The sequence below is a fragment of the Periophthalmus magnuspinnatus genome, chromosome 24, assembly GCF_009829125.3.
Source record: "Periophthalmus magnuspinnatus isolate fPerMag1 chromosome 24, fPerMag1.2.pri, whole genome shotgun sequence".
NCBI classification, from domain to species: Eukaryota; Metazoa; Chordata; class Actinopteri; order Gobiiformes; family Gobiidae; genus Periophthalmus; species Periophthalmus magnuspinnatus.
In genome coordinates, this window is record NC_047149.1 from 20,272,093 (window position 1) to 20,287,053 (window position 14,961).

At 39.8% G+C, this 14,961-nt stretch overlaps 2 protein-coding genes across 2 annotated transcripts; one reads left to right on the forward strand and one right to left on the reverse strand.

Annotated features, from left to right (window-relative positions):
• The first annotated feature begins 520 nt into the window (after positions 1-520).
• LOC117392928 (proteasome subunit alpha type-6) lies at positions 521-4,756 on the forward strand. Its single transcript, XM_033991095.2, has 7 exons — positions 521-716; positions 1,561-1,655; positions 1,909-1,990; positions 2,190-2,345; positions 2,594-2,772; positions 2,865-2,959; positions 4,564-4,756. Exons 1-7 carry the CDS (start codon positions 641-643, stop codon positions 4,619-4,621), a joined length of 741 nt encoding a protein of 246 aa, XP_033846986.1. The 5' UTR covers positions 521-640; the 3' UTR covers positions 4,622-4,756.
• A 1,788-nt stretch (positions 4,757-6,544) lies between these two features.
• Positions 6,545-8,759, reverse strand: nfkbiaa (nuclear factor of kappa light polypeptide gene enhancer in B-cells inhibitor, alpha a). The gene is made up of 6 exons (XM_033990913.2): positions 8,469-8,759; positions 7,878-7,983; positions 7,584-7,791; positions 7,401-7,489; positions 7,050-7,310; positions 6,545-6,939 (listed from the first exon to the last, which is right to left on the reverse strand). Exons 1-6 carry the CDS (start codon positions 8,699-8,701, stop codon positions 6,910-6,912), a joined length of 927 nt encoding a protein of 308 aa, XP_033846804.1. The 5' UTR covers positions 8,702-8,759; the 3' UTR covers positions 6,545-6,909.
• Between the last annotated feature and the right edge of the window lie 6,202 nt (positions 8,760-14,961).

Sequence of the window (14,961 nt, forward strand, 5' to 3'; positions counted from 1 at the left end):
ATAACCGATATAGGCAGAGACTTCCTTGTTGTACAGTGGCCAAATTTTAATTGCACTGGTGATAGCACAGGCACGAGTCTAGATGAGTCATTATCGACATTATATGAGGAAATAGCACACGATCATTTACCTGCACAGGGAAAACCCACATGACACATTTACTGTTTTAATCTGGAACAGGGAAAAGGGAACTAAAAGCCTGTGTCAAGTTTAACTAAGAAAATAGTATGTTAGATAAAAGAAAAAGTCCATCTGGTGGATAAATGTATGTATGTTGTGCTATTAGGCTACAAACATAGAGCTTACAGTCGACCTATAATGGTACATAAGGCTTCCAGACTTTTTGCATTGTTCAAATGTCATCTCTTTACTTTGATGCTTACGATTAAAAATACAATAGGCAATGTTATATTATACGTTGTTTGATGTGTGAATGAAAGAAAAAATGAAAAATATTCTGCTGAAAACTTGAGTAAAAATGATCAGTGAAAGGTAACACATCACTATAGGAACGTACCTTTCGCACCGGAAGTAGTTCAGTGTTGTCAGATTAGCTTCCGGGTGGAAATATTGTCCATGAAGTAAATTTATCTGCTGCAAATCCTTTTGGGCGAACTTTTGGCAGACTTAACTTTTTAAAATGTCCAGAGGCTCGAGCGCAGGGTTTGATCGACACATTACCATCTTTTCTCCTGAAGGAAGACTCTATCAAGTTGGTTAGTATTGACGTTTGATCAGACAAAAGCCGGCTCGCTCAGTTTTGCTAACGAGCTAAATGCTCTGTCATGGTTGGCTTAGCCTGGCTTCTAGCGGAGAGATAAATAATACCCATCAGAAGCGAAAGTAAAAGTGGAAAAAAGAATAAAAGTCGTGTTTATTTCGTATGGATTTTTAATCGCTAAATGTAGCTCAAATAATTGTTCAACACCAGATTGTTATGCTGGTGGCTAGCTGTTAGCTTATTAGCATTGTTAGCATGACAACCAAGCTGATTCATTGCACAAACTGTCAAGTGTAACAACTGCAAGGTGTATTCTGTGAAAGTTTTCTGTGCAATGAAATACGATTCATGTAGAATTTAATTGTATATATTACCCCGTACAATGCCATTTTTATGCTATGGTATTTTCTTTTTATATAACGGTATCTGACATTAGGGGAAAAGAGGGTATATCTATGAACCCTATTGAATTTATATTAGTTGTCTATAAATTATAATCCAGAGTCAACAAAAAGCACTTATCAGGGTGTTAAAATGTATTTCAACATAATTTTTGGTCTTCTCAAAAACAAAATTGCATTGAAAATTAAAAATATATATATTAAAGTAAAAAAATGAAATAAAATACACAATTCTCTGAAATATCTGATCTAATGTGAATGACTGAATTTAAAAAACAGTGCTTCATGTTTAGCGTATCCATTCTTCATCAAATATTCATAAGAGGTGGAAGTAAAACGCATTCACGTTATCATTATTATTACTGGCGCTTCACTGTTTTGCTTGTCATAGCAGTGTTCGAAATAAGTAAATCCTATTTCCTCTCCATTCCTTTGCAGAATATGCTTTCAAGGCCATAAACCAGGGAGGACTCACGTCAGTAGCGGTCCGGGGGAAGGACTGTGCAGTCGTTGTTACACAGAAAAAAGTACCGGTGAGTACAGTGGAGCTTTTATTCATGTTTTACATCACAGGGCTTAGACTTGTCTGTTTAGGCTGCCATGAAAATTATGTAAACAATAAGCACCCGCTGCTTTTCTTCAAAATGTATATAAATGTATTAACTTCATTTGGTGTCTTGGGGTGTGACTAAAGACAACAGTCTATGTTTTTCTTAAGGTTTTATAACAGCAAGTGAAAAACTTAAGAAGCCTTCTTTTTTCAAACCACTTGCATTCTGTTTACAGGACAAGCTTTTGGATGCTTCCACAGTCACTCACCTTTTCAGAATAACAGATAACATTGGATGTGTAATGTCTGGAATGACAGGTAAATATTGATTTCTATACAGAATAAAGTGATTAGTAAAATTCTAATGCATGTGTTTGTAATGCATTGGTATGCATGTATGTTTGATATTTTGGCAAGACACTGGTCGGGAATACATTTTTATGAGTTGTGTTGTATCCTACATTTAACAATGCACAGTTTCTAAAAGCAGTGTGTTGTCTGTTATGTTTTCCTTCAGCCGACAGTCGCTCCCAAGTGCAGCGAGCTCGGTATGAAGCAGCTAATTGGCAGTACAAGTACGGCTATGAGATCCCTGTGGACATGCTGTGCAAGAGAATCGCTGACATCTCCCAAGTTTACACGCAGAACGCTGAGATGAGGCCACTGGGCTGCTGTACGTATACTGTTATGCACTTCTTTTTGACCCTTTTTGAACATTAAGTATTTGGGTTTTTGTTAACATCCTTCTTGTTTTGTATGGATAAAGTATAAACGTCACAAAATCCAAATTCAAGATTAAATTCAAAGAAGCTACTTGTACAGTGACTGTTATCCTTGCACATTTTGGTTATTACATTTGTAGCAAAATATTAAGCAGTATAGTGAGTTTAATCCACAGTCTTCTCTGCTTTGTTCATGCAGGTATGATTGTCATCGGCATAGACGAGGAGTTCGGCCCGCAGGTGTACAAGTGTGACCCAGCAGGATACTACTGCGGCTTCAAAGCCACGGCGGCTGGAGTGAAGCAGACGGAAGCCACGAGTTTCCTGGAAAAGAAGGTCAAAAAGAAGCTGGACTGGACCTTTGAACAAACTGTGGAGGTATGATTCTGAGTCCAACTTCAGTACTGAGTCTCTGCAGAAATTAGACTAAAACGCACAGGAGATGTAACATCATTTGCACTTCTTTTCAGACGGCCATTTCTTGCCTGTCGACTGTTCTTTCTATTGACTTCAAGCCCTCTGAGCTGGAGGTGGGAGTTGTCACTACACAGGATCCAAAATTCAGGTAAATTTGTTCAATTTACATTTGTTCCTCTTCAAATCCAATTCAGTTCTGGTCTACTGAGCTGTTTTTATAGTGCAATATCACTAGAGTGTATTACACAGCAATGAGTGAGTAGATACAAATCTCCCAAATACATTATAAAGCACACTGTAGAAGATAAAGTAAATATTTCAATTAAAAGTTCAAAAGATTACTTTAAAGAGTTTAATAACAGTTTGTGGCTAAGACTGTCTGAGCTGTCCAGTTTTGGACTTTGTTCGCTCGAAGCAGGTTCGACAGATGTGGACCAAGGCCATGGAGGTGTTTAAAAGCAAAAGTTAAGATATTTTTCAAAAAAAATTCAATAGGGAGCTTGTGCAATCACTTTAAAATGGGTGTGGTGTGTTCTTATTATCCCCTTTGAAATCTTTGCCAAAGTAATGCATGGCCTGGAAGTAGTTAGCCATGGATATAATTTACAATTACTTACAATCCTCACAATGCTGACCAAAACTATACATAACAATATGTTCCAACCTCAATAAATTAAAGCAGGCCTATTTTTCAAAATCAACTTTTCAGTGCTTTTAACCATGTTGTAGTTGTTTCCCCTTCTCATGTACCCTTTCAAAGTTGTATTTGGAGTGTTTCGGTTCATGTTTTAGCAATCTTTAATCTCTTATGTTCAAGGCACAACATTGCCAGTCAGCCTCCATTTTCACCACCTGCAGCATATGCCCACTGCTCTCTACTTACGTCATTGTCCAATTCGATTTTCTTAAGTGATCATACGTGTAGGATTCGGCAGCATCATATAGTCATTTTGGTACAAATGAAAAAAATCTGCTACTCGTTATAATGTAATCTGCAGCTATCCACAGGAGGGACCGACAGCTCCATGTCTCTTTGTTGTGATGACGTTTACGGCAACGTCAGCTCCCATTGGGCACAATTTTCTAACACTGAAATCAGAGGACTTGTTTCTTTCATCAAGGAGTATTAGATGAATATTACGTTTTAAAATGTACAAGTTATAACATCATACACAGGTGTCATAGGTTGTAATATCATGATCCCCAGATGTCATAGATTATGACTATATAGCAGACACAAGCACAATATGTCGTCTTTTAAAGCAGTACAATCGTATGTTTGTGTAACCGTTAGTGGAACCTCAACCACAGTTTGAGAACCAGTGTTACTGCACACACCAGTCTGTGTAATCCGTTAGTCATCCATGTCTGATACATAGTAAAAGCCAAAAGTAAAATCTGTCAACTGGACAAAGGAGTGAAGACTTTTCTCTGCTCATCCAAGCCGCTTCTTCAATTCTGGTCAGATTGCTGGTACAAGGCAGTGTCCACCAGTAATCTGACCAGAGCTGAAGAAGCTTGGATGAGCAGCGAAACGTCTTCACTCCTACAACTTTTTGTCCAGTTGACAGATTTTACTTTTGGCTTTTACTATGCACACACCAGATTGACACTTTATGCATAATCCTTCACATGACCCCAAGCTGCTGCTTTGCTGATTGACACATAATGAGCTCATCACAGAACTTATCTCTACCATCACCAAATACACTGTTTTTTTTAAATCACTTTGTTGCTGCCACTTTTCTGCAGGATTCTGGCAGAGGCTGAAGTGGACACCCACCTCATGTCGCTGGCAGAGCGGGACTAAGCAACAGAACGTTGGACTAAAACTAGAGCATGATGGGACATCCAGAGGTGGAGACCTGCGTTATGTTTGTTTTGCTGTACATTTACCCCACTGTTTCATTCAAAAAAATAAAAAAATGTTTTGGAGTAAAATACAGCTTGCGGTCAGCTTAATATTTTTAATTGTGTTATCATGAAACAGTGGTCATTGTTGTCACATTGGTATTGGTTTCATTATTCAGATTTAGAGGCAGTGGGGCTATGGGAACAGGAGCGCTGCAGCGTTGTAGACTTCCTGTTGTGGCTTCATGCACACTTTACATACCTGCGGTGTGACAGACTGGTGCTTTTTACTCGCCTGGGTTGACCTGGTTTTCATCGAATCTAATTTCTGCCAATATGTCAAATTTAGGTGAATAGTAATTGCATTCATTTACTTTCTCATGGTTGCAGAGGGAAAAATAAAGAAAAAACATGCTTGCTACACTTACTTCATAAACCAGAGATATTTATAGATGTAATGATGATTAACAATGCTAAGAATAGTATTGTTAATTAACGTGCTATGCAATTATAGTGTTATTTCCGATGTATTCATAAATCACATGGGCTGTTCTATTTTTACATTTGGGGTGAATTCCAGCCTGGAAATGACAACTATAATTTTCTTAAGTTATACAAAGAGTTCCGCATGTTATAATACTGACAATATAAATCTCATCTGTGCTCCAAATTTGTCACCATCTACGTTCCTGTTACTCAAACCATCTATTGTCCAGTTTCCTTCCCATTTCATTTTAAGCTGACCAAGCATTTTGCACTCTGGAAATTACCTGCATCACCTGTTTAACAATCACAGCTGACTAAAGTGCAGGTCACTTCTTCAAATTCCCCTGGGATTATTACTGTTAATGATTAAACAGAAATGATCGACAGTTGTTTAAAAATGTCAGCGTTTTTAAAGCCCATTGACTGTACATTTGTGCCACTTTGTACCAAAACTTAAAAAAAAATGTTTTTAATTACAAAAGTGACAAAATTAACAAGGGAATCTAGTGTCCAATGCCCACTATAATACTGGTTTGTAAATTTGAGCTCTACTGTGATAAATCATACTTGTAGACACACTTGTACGAGCTTGGTCCTGATTTGAGCAGTTTAAGTCTGATGTAGACCCAGTTTGGTTCTGGTCTAGTCCTGTTTTAACCCTGTTCTAATCCAGGTTTTGTCCTAGTATAGTCCCAGTTTTTCATGTGATGTTTGTGTTGTCTCCATCGAATTTTCACCAAATATTATATAATATTTATTAACATTAACTCCAACACCTACAATCTGGCAACAAAGCAACACACCACTTAACAATGCATGGTAAAACTGACAGAGCAGATAGCATTTGTGACAACTGAATGTATTATTCATATTGTGTTTTTTTATAATCATGAACATTTGATGAATTTTAACACCCACTCAAATCTACACAACCTTTCAGTCTCCTCCAAAATATAGTTTTGTCAACTATGCACTGCATGACACATTATCTCTCACATTCACAAAACACTAACGCATCCCTTTCACTCTCATGTGACAAGAAAACTTCCCATACTCTGGCAATTTCCTGGGTACCGTGACTTTGCACTCATGTTTGTGTAACCTTTCAGAATTCCCATAATGGTATAAAACACAATTTCCAAGTGTCAATGTAACTTGCATGGAATTTTCAGTACATTTTGTTCCTCTTGTAGCGCACGGGGACTTTCAACGGTGTGACTCACATACCCACTGACCTCGCCCTGACAATAGGAAATCCCAAGCTGGTACAGAGTGATAATTTTTGTGAATTTTGTGATGACTACAGGGTTTGTCACCGTTTTTGCAAGCTATAAGTGAACTGTACTTTTTACTGTTAAGTCATCACTTGTTCAAGATCATGAGACCAGAGACCAAATTTTCATATCAAGGCTTTTTTTCTTTTATTCTCTCATAATAGTGTTTAAATTCACACTAGATATTCACAAGTACAAAAATAGTATCTCTGTATTTACATTATATAACAGCTCTTATATACAGAATATATAGTTTATACATTTTACATAAGGGACTATCAGAGTTCATGATCTTGCTTCGTTTGCAATTCAATCTCAACTCTTGCATTCGGACCAGCTCGGTGTCGCCTTCACATCTTCATGGTTCGGTCTGGCCAGCACCTGTGGACCTCCTGGTGGCCATTTTGTCGGCCTTGAATGGACAGCCCCCGTTATAGCAGCTTCACATGTATCACCATTTTTTTTGTTGTTGTTGTCGTTGTCGTCTTTATTGGCCAAACTTTATGTCATCGTACAACTGTTAAAAAAAAAGCACATGCAAACGGTTACAACCAATGCATTTTCAACCAAGTACTTCTAGCCAACTGGGTAGTAATTTGGATAACATATATATTTTCTAATACTGACCTCATCATCCGACAAGTCCAAATCCTCCATTTCGCTTTCGTCCGACTCGCTTACGGGCAGCGGCCTCAGCTCTTGCGCCGTCTTGTGGTACAACTGTTCCCGGATTTCTTCGTTTTGGCGACCGTATGTTAGGTGGTACGGCGTGAACCCTCCATAGTTTAGGCTGTTGACGTCTGCGCCCAGGTCCACCAAGCAACGAACCAATGCCAAGTTCTGGAAGTCGACCGCCAAGTGGAGTGCTGTTCTTCCACTGCACTGCTCCTATAAACACGACAGAATCCAAAATATTAGATTGATGATGAAGAAGAAACTGCTTTGTGTTGGCTGTTTGTGAACGTAATGTCAATTTACCTGTGCATTGATATCTGCGCCCATTTTCACAAGGTTCTCCACAAGTGAAATGTAGCCGTTTATAGATGCAAGGTGAAGGCAGTTGTGTCCTATGGAGGGGAAAAAAAGGAGACTTAAGTCCATATTCAAAGTGCATTGTTGGTTTTGCATGCAGTATAGGCTAGTATTTATGTCAATGCTTACCGCTGTAGTTGGGGAAGGACATGAGCGCCGTGAGGTGGCTGGGGCTGTTCTGTGTGATGACGCTGAAGCTGGCCAGGGAGCCTTTCTTGCAGGCGATGTGGAGGGCCGTGTTGCCGCTGTTGTCGGCTAACCTTGGGTCCGCTCCAGCCTTCAATAGCCTCTCCACAAGCTGCGGCTGGTCTGTGATCACCGCCAAATGCAGTGCAGTCTGGGTAAAGAGGGAAGCAGAGGGTTAGATTTGTTTATAAATTTGGAATGAAAGACTTTTTAAATCTTTTTTGTTGAGTTGTTTACCTGTCCCTGGTGGTTCTGTGCATTGAGGAAGGGGTGATTGTGGGACAGTTTGATCATCTCCCGGACATGGTCAACTGCTTCATGGATGATGGCCAAATGTAGAAGCCTGTTGGTGGTAGAGGAGAGAAAGAGGTGAGTTAAAATAGTACTTGAAAAGAAAAAAAAACTACCCACTACCCACAGAGGAAGTGGTTCCAGCTATATAAGAAAGAACAAAGCCAGCGCAGCACTGCGTTTCGCAAGACTGGAGTTTTGTCGGGTTATTTCCACCAGTTGTGGCTTGACACATCTGATGCTTTATCAGTTACTGGCAGAGCGCCAGGGACTTTCCTAAACGCGCACAGCGACTTTAGTCCCGCCCCAACTACTCTCTCAGCCAAAATACACAAGCAAGCTTGAATAAGCACTGCTCTGCACACACATACTTGGAATTTCTCCTTTATTGATAACTTTTGTTCAATCATGTGAGCGCATTTGCAGGTTTGTTTACTTTTGCACTGGGACTTCTATGCGTGAAGTTGCGATGCGTAAAAACCAAAAGCAGCAAAGTTCAAGTCCATTTAAGAAACTTATTGAGAATAATGCACTTACGTGTCACCATCGTCCGTCATTACATCTCTCCAGGGCTCGTATTCCTGCGTAAACTCCCGATTCTCTGTCATCTTCATGTCCTCAAAGTCTTTAACTATGTCTTCCTCTTTCAGAGAATCAACGCCGCTGTCCAGGCGGTCCTCCTGGCAGGGCAGCATTTTCCCAGCCTGCTTGCCCTCCATGTTCAAATTATATTCCATTTGAGAGTGGTGTGATGCTCGGTGCACGTCCATGTTGACTGTCGTGTATCTGTAGAAAAAGCTCCGTGTCTGTCCAGAGTTCAAGGCAGAATGAGCAGAGGAGGGAGGTGCGCTGGGTTAAAGCAGTGCAGCGGGGGGCGGGGTTTAGGTCCTGGGGATTTCCATTGAGGGGAATTAATGCCGTGCTTTTGTGAGAAAAAATCCCCAAAATATACTCAGAATAAGAGCTTGTAGTTTCCTATTAGACTCCTCTCTTCACCTGTTATGTAGGCTGCAATACAAATCACTGTTTATTCTAATGAATGGGCTGCAAGAGCATGAATGAAAGAGACAGACAGCCCCTGACAGGTTGCCCTAGAATTCCCTTCTGCTGGGGGAAATTATTTCATTCAAGAACCTAACCAGAGTCACATTTAAAACTTTATTTTTATATTTTGGCCAAGCTGTCCCTCATATGATGGACCAGTTTAGCTAAGTTTGTTCAGTGGCTTGTATACTATGTGTGAATTGCAATATCATGATTGCTTGGCACTTGTGATATAAACCTGTTTGACATACCTGTGGTTGTACCTAGTAACAGTGCCATAAACACTTATCCTTGTAACATGTAAAACACCCTTTGTTATGACTTGTGCAAGCAATTTTGCATAATAGCACTATTCCCGGGAAGCAAGTTTGCATCTATTTTATAACTGCATGTATATCCACTTTCTGCTGGTAGATGTGCAGCAATGCATTATCTGTAATAGACAAATGAGGAGCATCTGATTTTTTTTTTTTTTACACACACATATATATATTCTATATCTATATTTTAAAACCCCCGGGACCCCCTGAGAATCTTTGAGGACCCCAATTTGAGTCCGGACCCCCAGGTTGGGAATGCCTGGCCTAGTTAACTTTGTCTGTTTAATGAACTCATTTTGGTATCTCTGCATTACCAGCATGCTTCTTTACTAGAACTGTATTTTATTCATTTGTGTTGTATTCTAGTTAGTTAGTTTAGTTTAGTACTGTAATTAGTATGGGTCATAGTCTCAGACAGAACAAATTTCCTCCTGGAGACTCCCTGATGACACCAACGCTGTGTGTCCCCAGCTACCTCTTAGATGATTGCCCAGAATTGGTGTTTGCGCAATCAAAATTCTAGGCAACATGTCCAGAATTTTGTAGAAAGCACTCTGGAAATTAGAACATATTTAGAATTTTGCACATTGCCCTTTATTTCCTACAAATTTAGCTTTTTTTGTGCTGAGATATACTGAGAATTCCAAAGGGTATTCCTTCCTCCAGTTTGTGTGTCACAGTTCACCTGTCCTGTACTTTCTTGACATTCTGAAAGAAAATTCCCAGGTTTACCTTGTTTGTTTACATTGTAGGGCAACAGTATCCAAGGCAGTGCAGCATTCACACCTCTATGGGGCGATACTGTTACCTCAAACATACGCAGAGCAGCTTGTGATGTCACTGGGAGCGGTATCTGCGTCTGTGCGTCTGTGCGTCATTGTCGTCATTCAGTCGTGTTCTCCTTCCTGCACATTGAAAATTATTTGCATAGTTTTAACAAGGACATTGTATTCTCAAGGTTTATCTTGAGTTGCCAGCATTGCAAACAAGTAGATAAGCATTTTATCAGAATGTTTTGACCCACTATAAGACATACTGGGACTTCCATTTCGCTTTACTCATGTCACCACTTGCAATGTGTTTCCTGACTGTTGCTAAGACGACTTGTACTGTACCAGGGCCGCTCTGTGCACTTCATGTTGTTACAGTTCCACCTAACTGAGTCACTGTGGGAGTAACTTGGTAATGTTAACACTAATATTAAGGGGTCCCCTGACTATTGCAAGCATTAATCTGCAGCTAGAGTTACATAGGAGATATGTAGCATTCATATATAAACAAAACATATTTCATCTACTGCATGTACGAATAATAATCTTGTCAATGCAGAGTCATGGTACCATAGAGAAACCGTTGCAGCCCCAGAGGCAATAGCTGAAGGGCTATGTAATGCATGTTATTCTAATCTTGGTAACATCTAAAACAGTAGTGCATGTGCAAACAAGCAATAAAAATATCCTGGGCACAACATTGCACCAAGTAGAAACACAGGAAAAAAAAACATTATAATCAAACACACAAAAATAAAAATAACAAAACTGATTTAAGTAATTTCACTACAAAATGAAACATGTATTTTTTTGGTAATTTAATGTGGGCAGACAGGAAGAAGAAGATGATCAGTGCTTTAGAGGTCTATATAAATAAATACAGGTTTAAAATGTTGTTAATGAAACTAAATACATCTAAAAATACATCTAAATACATCTCTAGATAACAGAGAAAGTAATAATTTTTGCATAACCTCAACTATTCACCAAATCCTGTGTGACTATGCTGTGGAGAGCCTGTGTGAAGACCTGCAGAGTAAATGTTTCTATTAGTGAAGAGACTTTCAGATCTTTTATGGGATCCGAATCTTTTGGATCCCATAAAAGGGAATGGTCAATGCACCTCCATAGCTCCCCCAAAGATTTTCGTCCCACTTTCATAGCACAATCTTGACTAAAAAAGTTGTTAAAAATGACACACTAATAAAAATAATTCTATATTAGCCTTTATAAATTGTCACATTTTTCTATAGCGCTTTTCCACCTTCCACCTACTACAAATCACTACAGGGGCTAACTACATTGAAAATGGTGGGGGTTGGGGGTGCACTTCATTGTTAAAAGGGTCTAAATTAACATGTTAAGTGTGCACCCCCATTGAAGACCTTTCCACGACCTTAGCTCCTCTGACCAAAAATGTCTGTCCCTGCCCCTGAGCGTTTTACATCATCCATTCATTTCACACCTAATAGTGGTAGTACTACAGTAACCACAGCCGCCAATATCCCCAGCAGTCTGTTATCCAAGTACTGGCCGGGCCCTGATCTACGTAGCTTCTGAGGTCAGACATCAGTCATCAGTCATTCTGAAAGTGATAGAGATCCTTGTATTTGCACAATGGGGTACTTAATGATGGCTATGACTACACCAATAAATTCACTTTTACAGGCCTTATCTCTGAAGGAAGTTGTAATGATCCTTTTGTGAAATAATTAGTGGTACAGGGAGTAAATGAAAACAGTAAATAACTGAGCCTTAAGTGCAGGACAGTCCAGGATTACTCAAATATGAATGAATCAATCTAAACACAAGTCTGAGCTGTGATTAAGGAAAACCACATTAACAAAATGAATAGCTCTTAAAACTTGATATAGCATTGATTTTCATTGAGCAAAAGTATCTCTGAAGCTGTGATTCTCTTAAGGAATATGTAAATTCATTTCCTGAGACAGATAGACTGAGAGATACCATCTATGGCCTTATCATGGTTTAGCTTAGATAACACACGTCCTGTCTGTTCTGGCAATTCCAAAAATGTGTTTATGCTTCTGCCCATCACTCATGACCTCTTGTCCCATTCGACTAGGAAACTAGTGTTTATATCTGAACAATGATGAAGCACGCTGTATGTTTCTGGTAGTGACACAGCATTTACGCCCACTCCTCTCTCTCATTCTCAACGTAGTTTCTTCTTTAGGTATTTATGCACATATCCTGGGTTAAATAATAGGGTTTAGTGAGTCAGGCTTAAATTACTCAGGGACACCATGGGCAATGCATAATGAAAGGAATGCAGCGTGTGTGACTGTGTGACCAATACGGTATTGACAAAATCCCCGGTATGTTACTAGGTGAGTTCAAGACCAAAGGAATTAATTAACTAGGGTCGGTTTCCAAAGTGACTCATTGGGAGAAAGATAATTGTTAATAAAAATGTGGATGTGTGTCATAAGTATTGCCCTGGGGTAGTCCTTGTCTAGTTCAGGTTAGTCCTGAGTTTAGAACCAGTTTAAATATTTGATCAAGACTGAACGCACCCTAAAACTAGTTTGTGGTTTGTGATGTGGGAGCAGGTCTGAGGTTCTCCTGAAAAGGTGTCTCACGTTAACTGAGATCATGTACATTTGTGTCATATTTATTACTATTATGTACTTTTTTTTTAGCCCATTGATGATCTTGAATTAACCCATTAACAAGTTTAGCTGCAGTATTTGAATGGACTTGGCAATTCTATGAGAGGAAACACACCAGTAACTCAAACTTGAGCCCACATGACGGCTCTTTGAGACCTTTGTTACAATGGACAGATTCTAACTCAACGTCTTGACATTGTTCTCGTTTTTTTCACACCAAGTACCATTTAAGATAAGCTGTTTGGCTTTCTGAGTAACACCAGATTTAAACCCAAACCTGGAGATTAAGGTGCATTTTATTGTCTTAAATTTAAACTTAAAACACAGAGGACTAAGAAACACCATGGAGTTCTACAGAAAAAAGAATTGAAACGTCAAACTCTCATTTATCAAAAAGTTTTATAGCTGTTCTGAATGATATGAGAATTTTTGAGAGGAGATCTGCCACATTTGAGGGACGCGTGATGTAAATTAGCATCTGTGGTTGGACCGTCCCGAGTAAAAACAGAGGTTTTTCCATGCTCCAACATCATGTAAAAGGGACTGTCTGGTCAGGCAAGTCGTGCTTGGGGAGCCATCTCTGTGATTTTGCTGCTGGGGAATGATGGGGGAAACCAGAGCGCCTGGAAGAAACCCAATGAGACATGAGGAGAACATGCAAGGTCCACATAGAAAGCCCCAAGGATCAAACCTAGAACCCACTTTATAAAGTCTACATTGAGGCTAAACCAGGTCTAAAATAACCATAAACTACGTAGTGAAATAAATACTTTTCGACACGTTGCCCATGCGCTTTTGACTATGTTTAGATACACTTTGGTGAACTCACAATCTGCGCTTATGAGAACACATTATGAAACTCTCATCCTTATGACTCAATAAAATGGTTAAGACTAGTTTTGAAAATCTAACATTTTGAAACTTTCGATTTGAGCCTTTAAAAATGTCTGCAATTCTCCCCTTTCATAGTTTCAGCCCTAATTTACACATGCAGATCTGTTCGGGGAATCGTGGGCGAGGAGTAGGTAACACCTCCGCTTTGGCTGGGTCTCGTCATTCCCACGGTTAGACTCTCGCACACCTCATAGACACACAAAGGATTACATTGTGATGTGTCCCTCTGCCCCACGGTCTCACGGGCACAATGACCTGATGTGTACACTAGGTTTTAGCATTTTGTAAAGACACTATTACGCAAAGTCTATTGTTATTTTGAGGGTGTTATGGTATTAGACAGAAAGATTCGCACAACAGATCAAAATAGCCACAATAAATAGGTGAACGCCATCAAAGCGAGAACCTTAAGGCTTATAATGGATAGCTAAAGGTGCAATATGTAACTTTTCTGATGGAGAGTCTGCCACCTGCCACCTGTTATAGCTTTGAATGTTTTCTATTTTGCAGATTTTCAGTTACGGATATTTCCATGTTTTAAAAAATGTCCTGAAAAACATGCATTCTTATCATGATCGGAGTCGACTCTCTGCAAGTTTCCATGGAGATAGATACTGTGGAACATTCCAGGCAAAGCAATAACGTCACCAAGGAGACAAGCAGGTGGTGGATTCGCTACAACAATTGATTTCGGAGTGATTCTAGGAATTCACAGAGGTTATGCACTGACATAATTTTATTTGAAAAATGATCCTCAACATTCTGACTAAGTGGCACTGAGGCGGAACTATGAGCAGCTTAACTGACAAAATGTGTTTCTTTGCTTTTTTGTCCATTTTTTTTTTGTCCATGGAGCTATTTTTTTAAGGAGAGAAAGGTTCAGTTTGATCCCAAAGTCTGTATCAGTGATAAATGCTGCAGGGACAAGCTGGTGGTCTGTTGGTGGGTGCTCTGGTCAGGCAGTGGTCTGTTTGTGGGTGCTCTAGTTGGGCAGTGGTCCATTGGTGGGTTCTCTGGGTTCTCTGGTTGGTCAGTGGTCTGTTGGTGACTCTTCTTGTTGGTCAGTGGCCTGTTGGTGACTCCTTTGGTCGGATAGTGGTCTGTTGGTGACTCTTCTTGTTGGTCAGTGGCCTGTTGGTGACTCCTTTGGTCGGATAGTGGTCTGTTGGTGACTCTTCTTGTTGGTCAGTGGTCTGTTGGTGACTCTTCTCGTTGGTCAGTGGTCTGTTGGTGACTCCTTTGGTTGGGCAGTGGTCTGTTGGTGACTCCTTTGGTTGGGCAGTGGTCTGTTGGTGACTCTTCTCGTTGGTCAGTGGTCTGTTGGTGACTCCTTTGGTTGGGCAGTGGTCTGTTGGTGACTCTTCTCGTT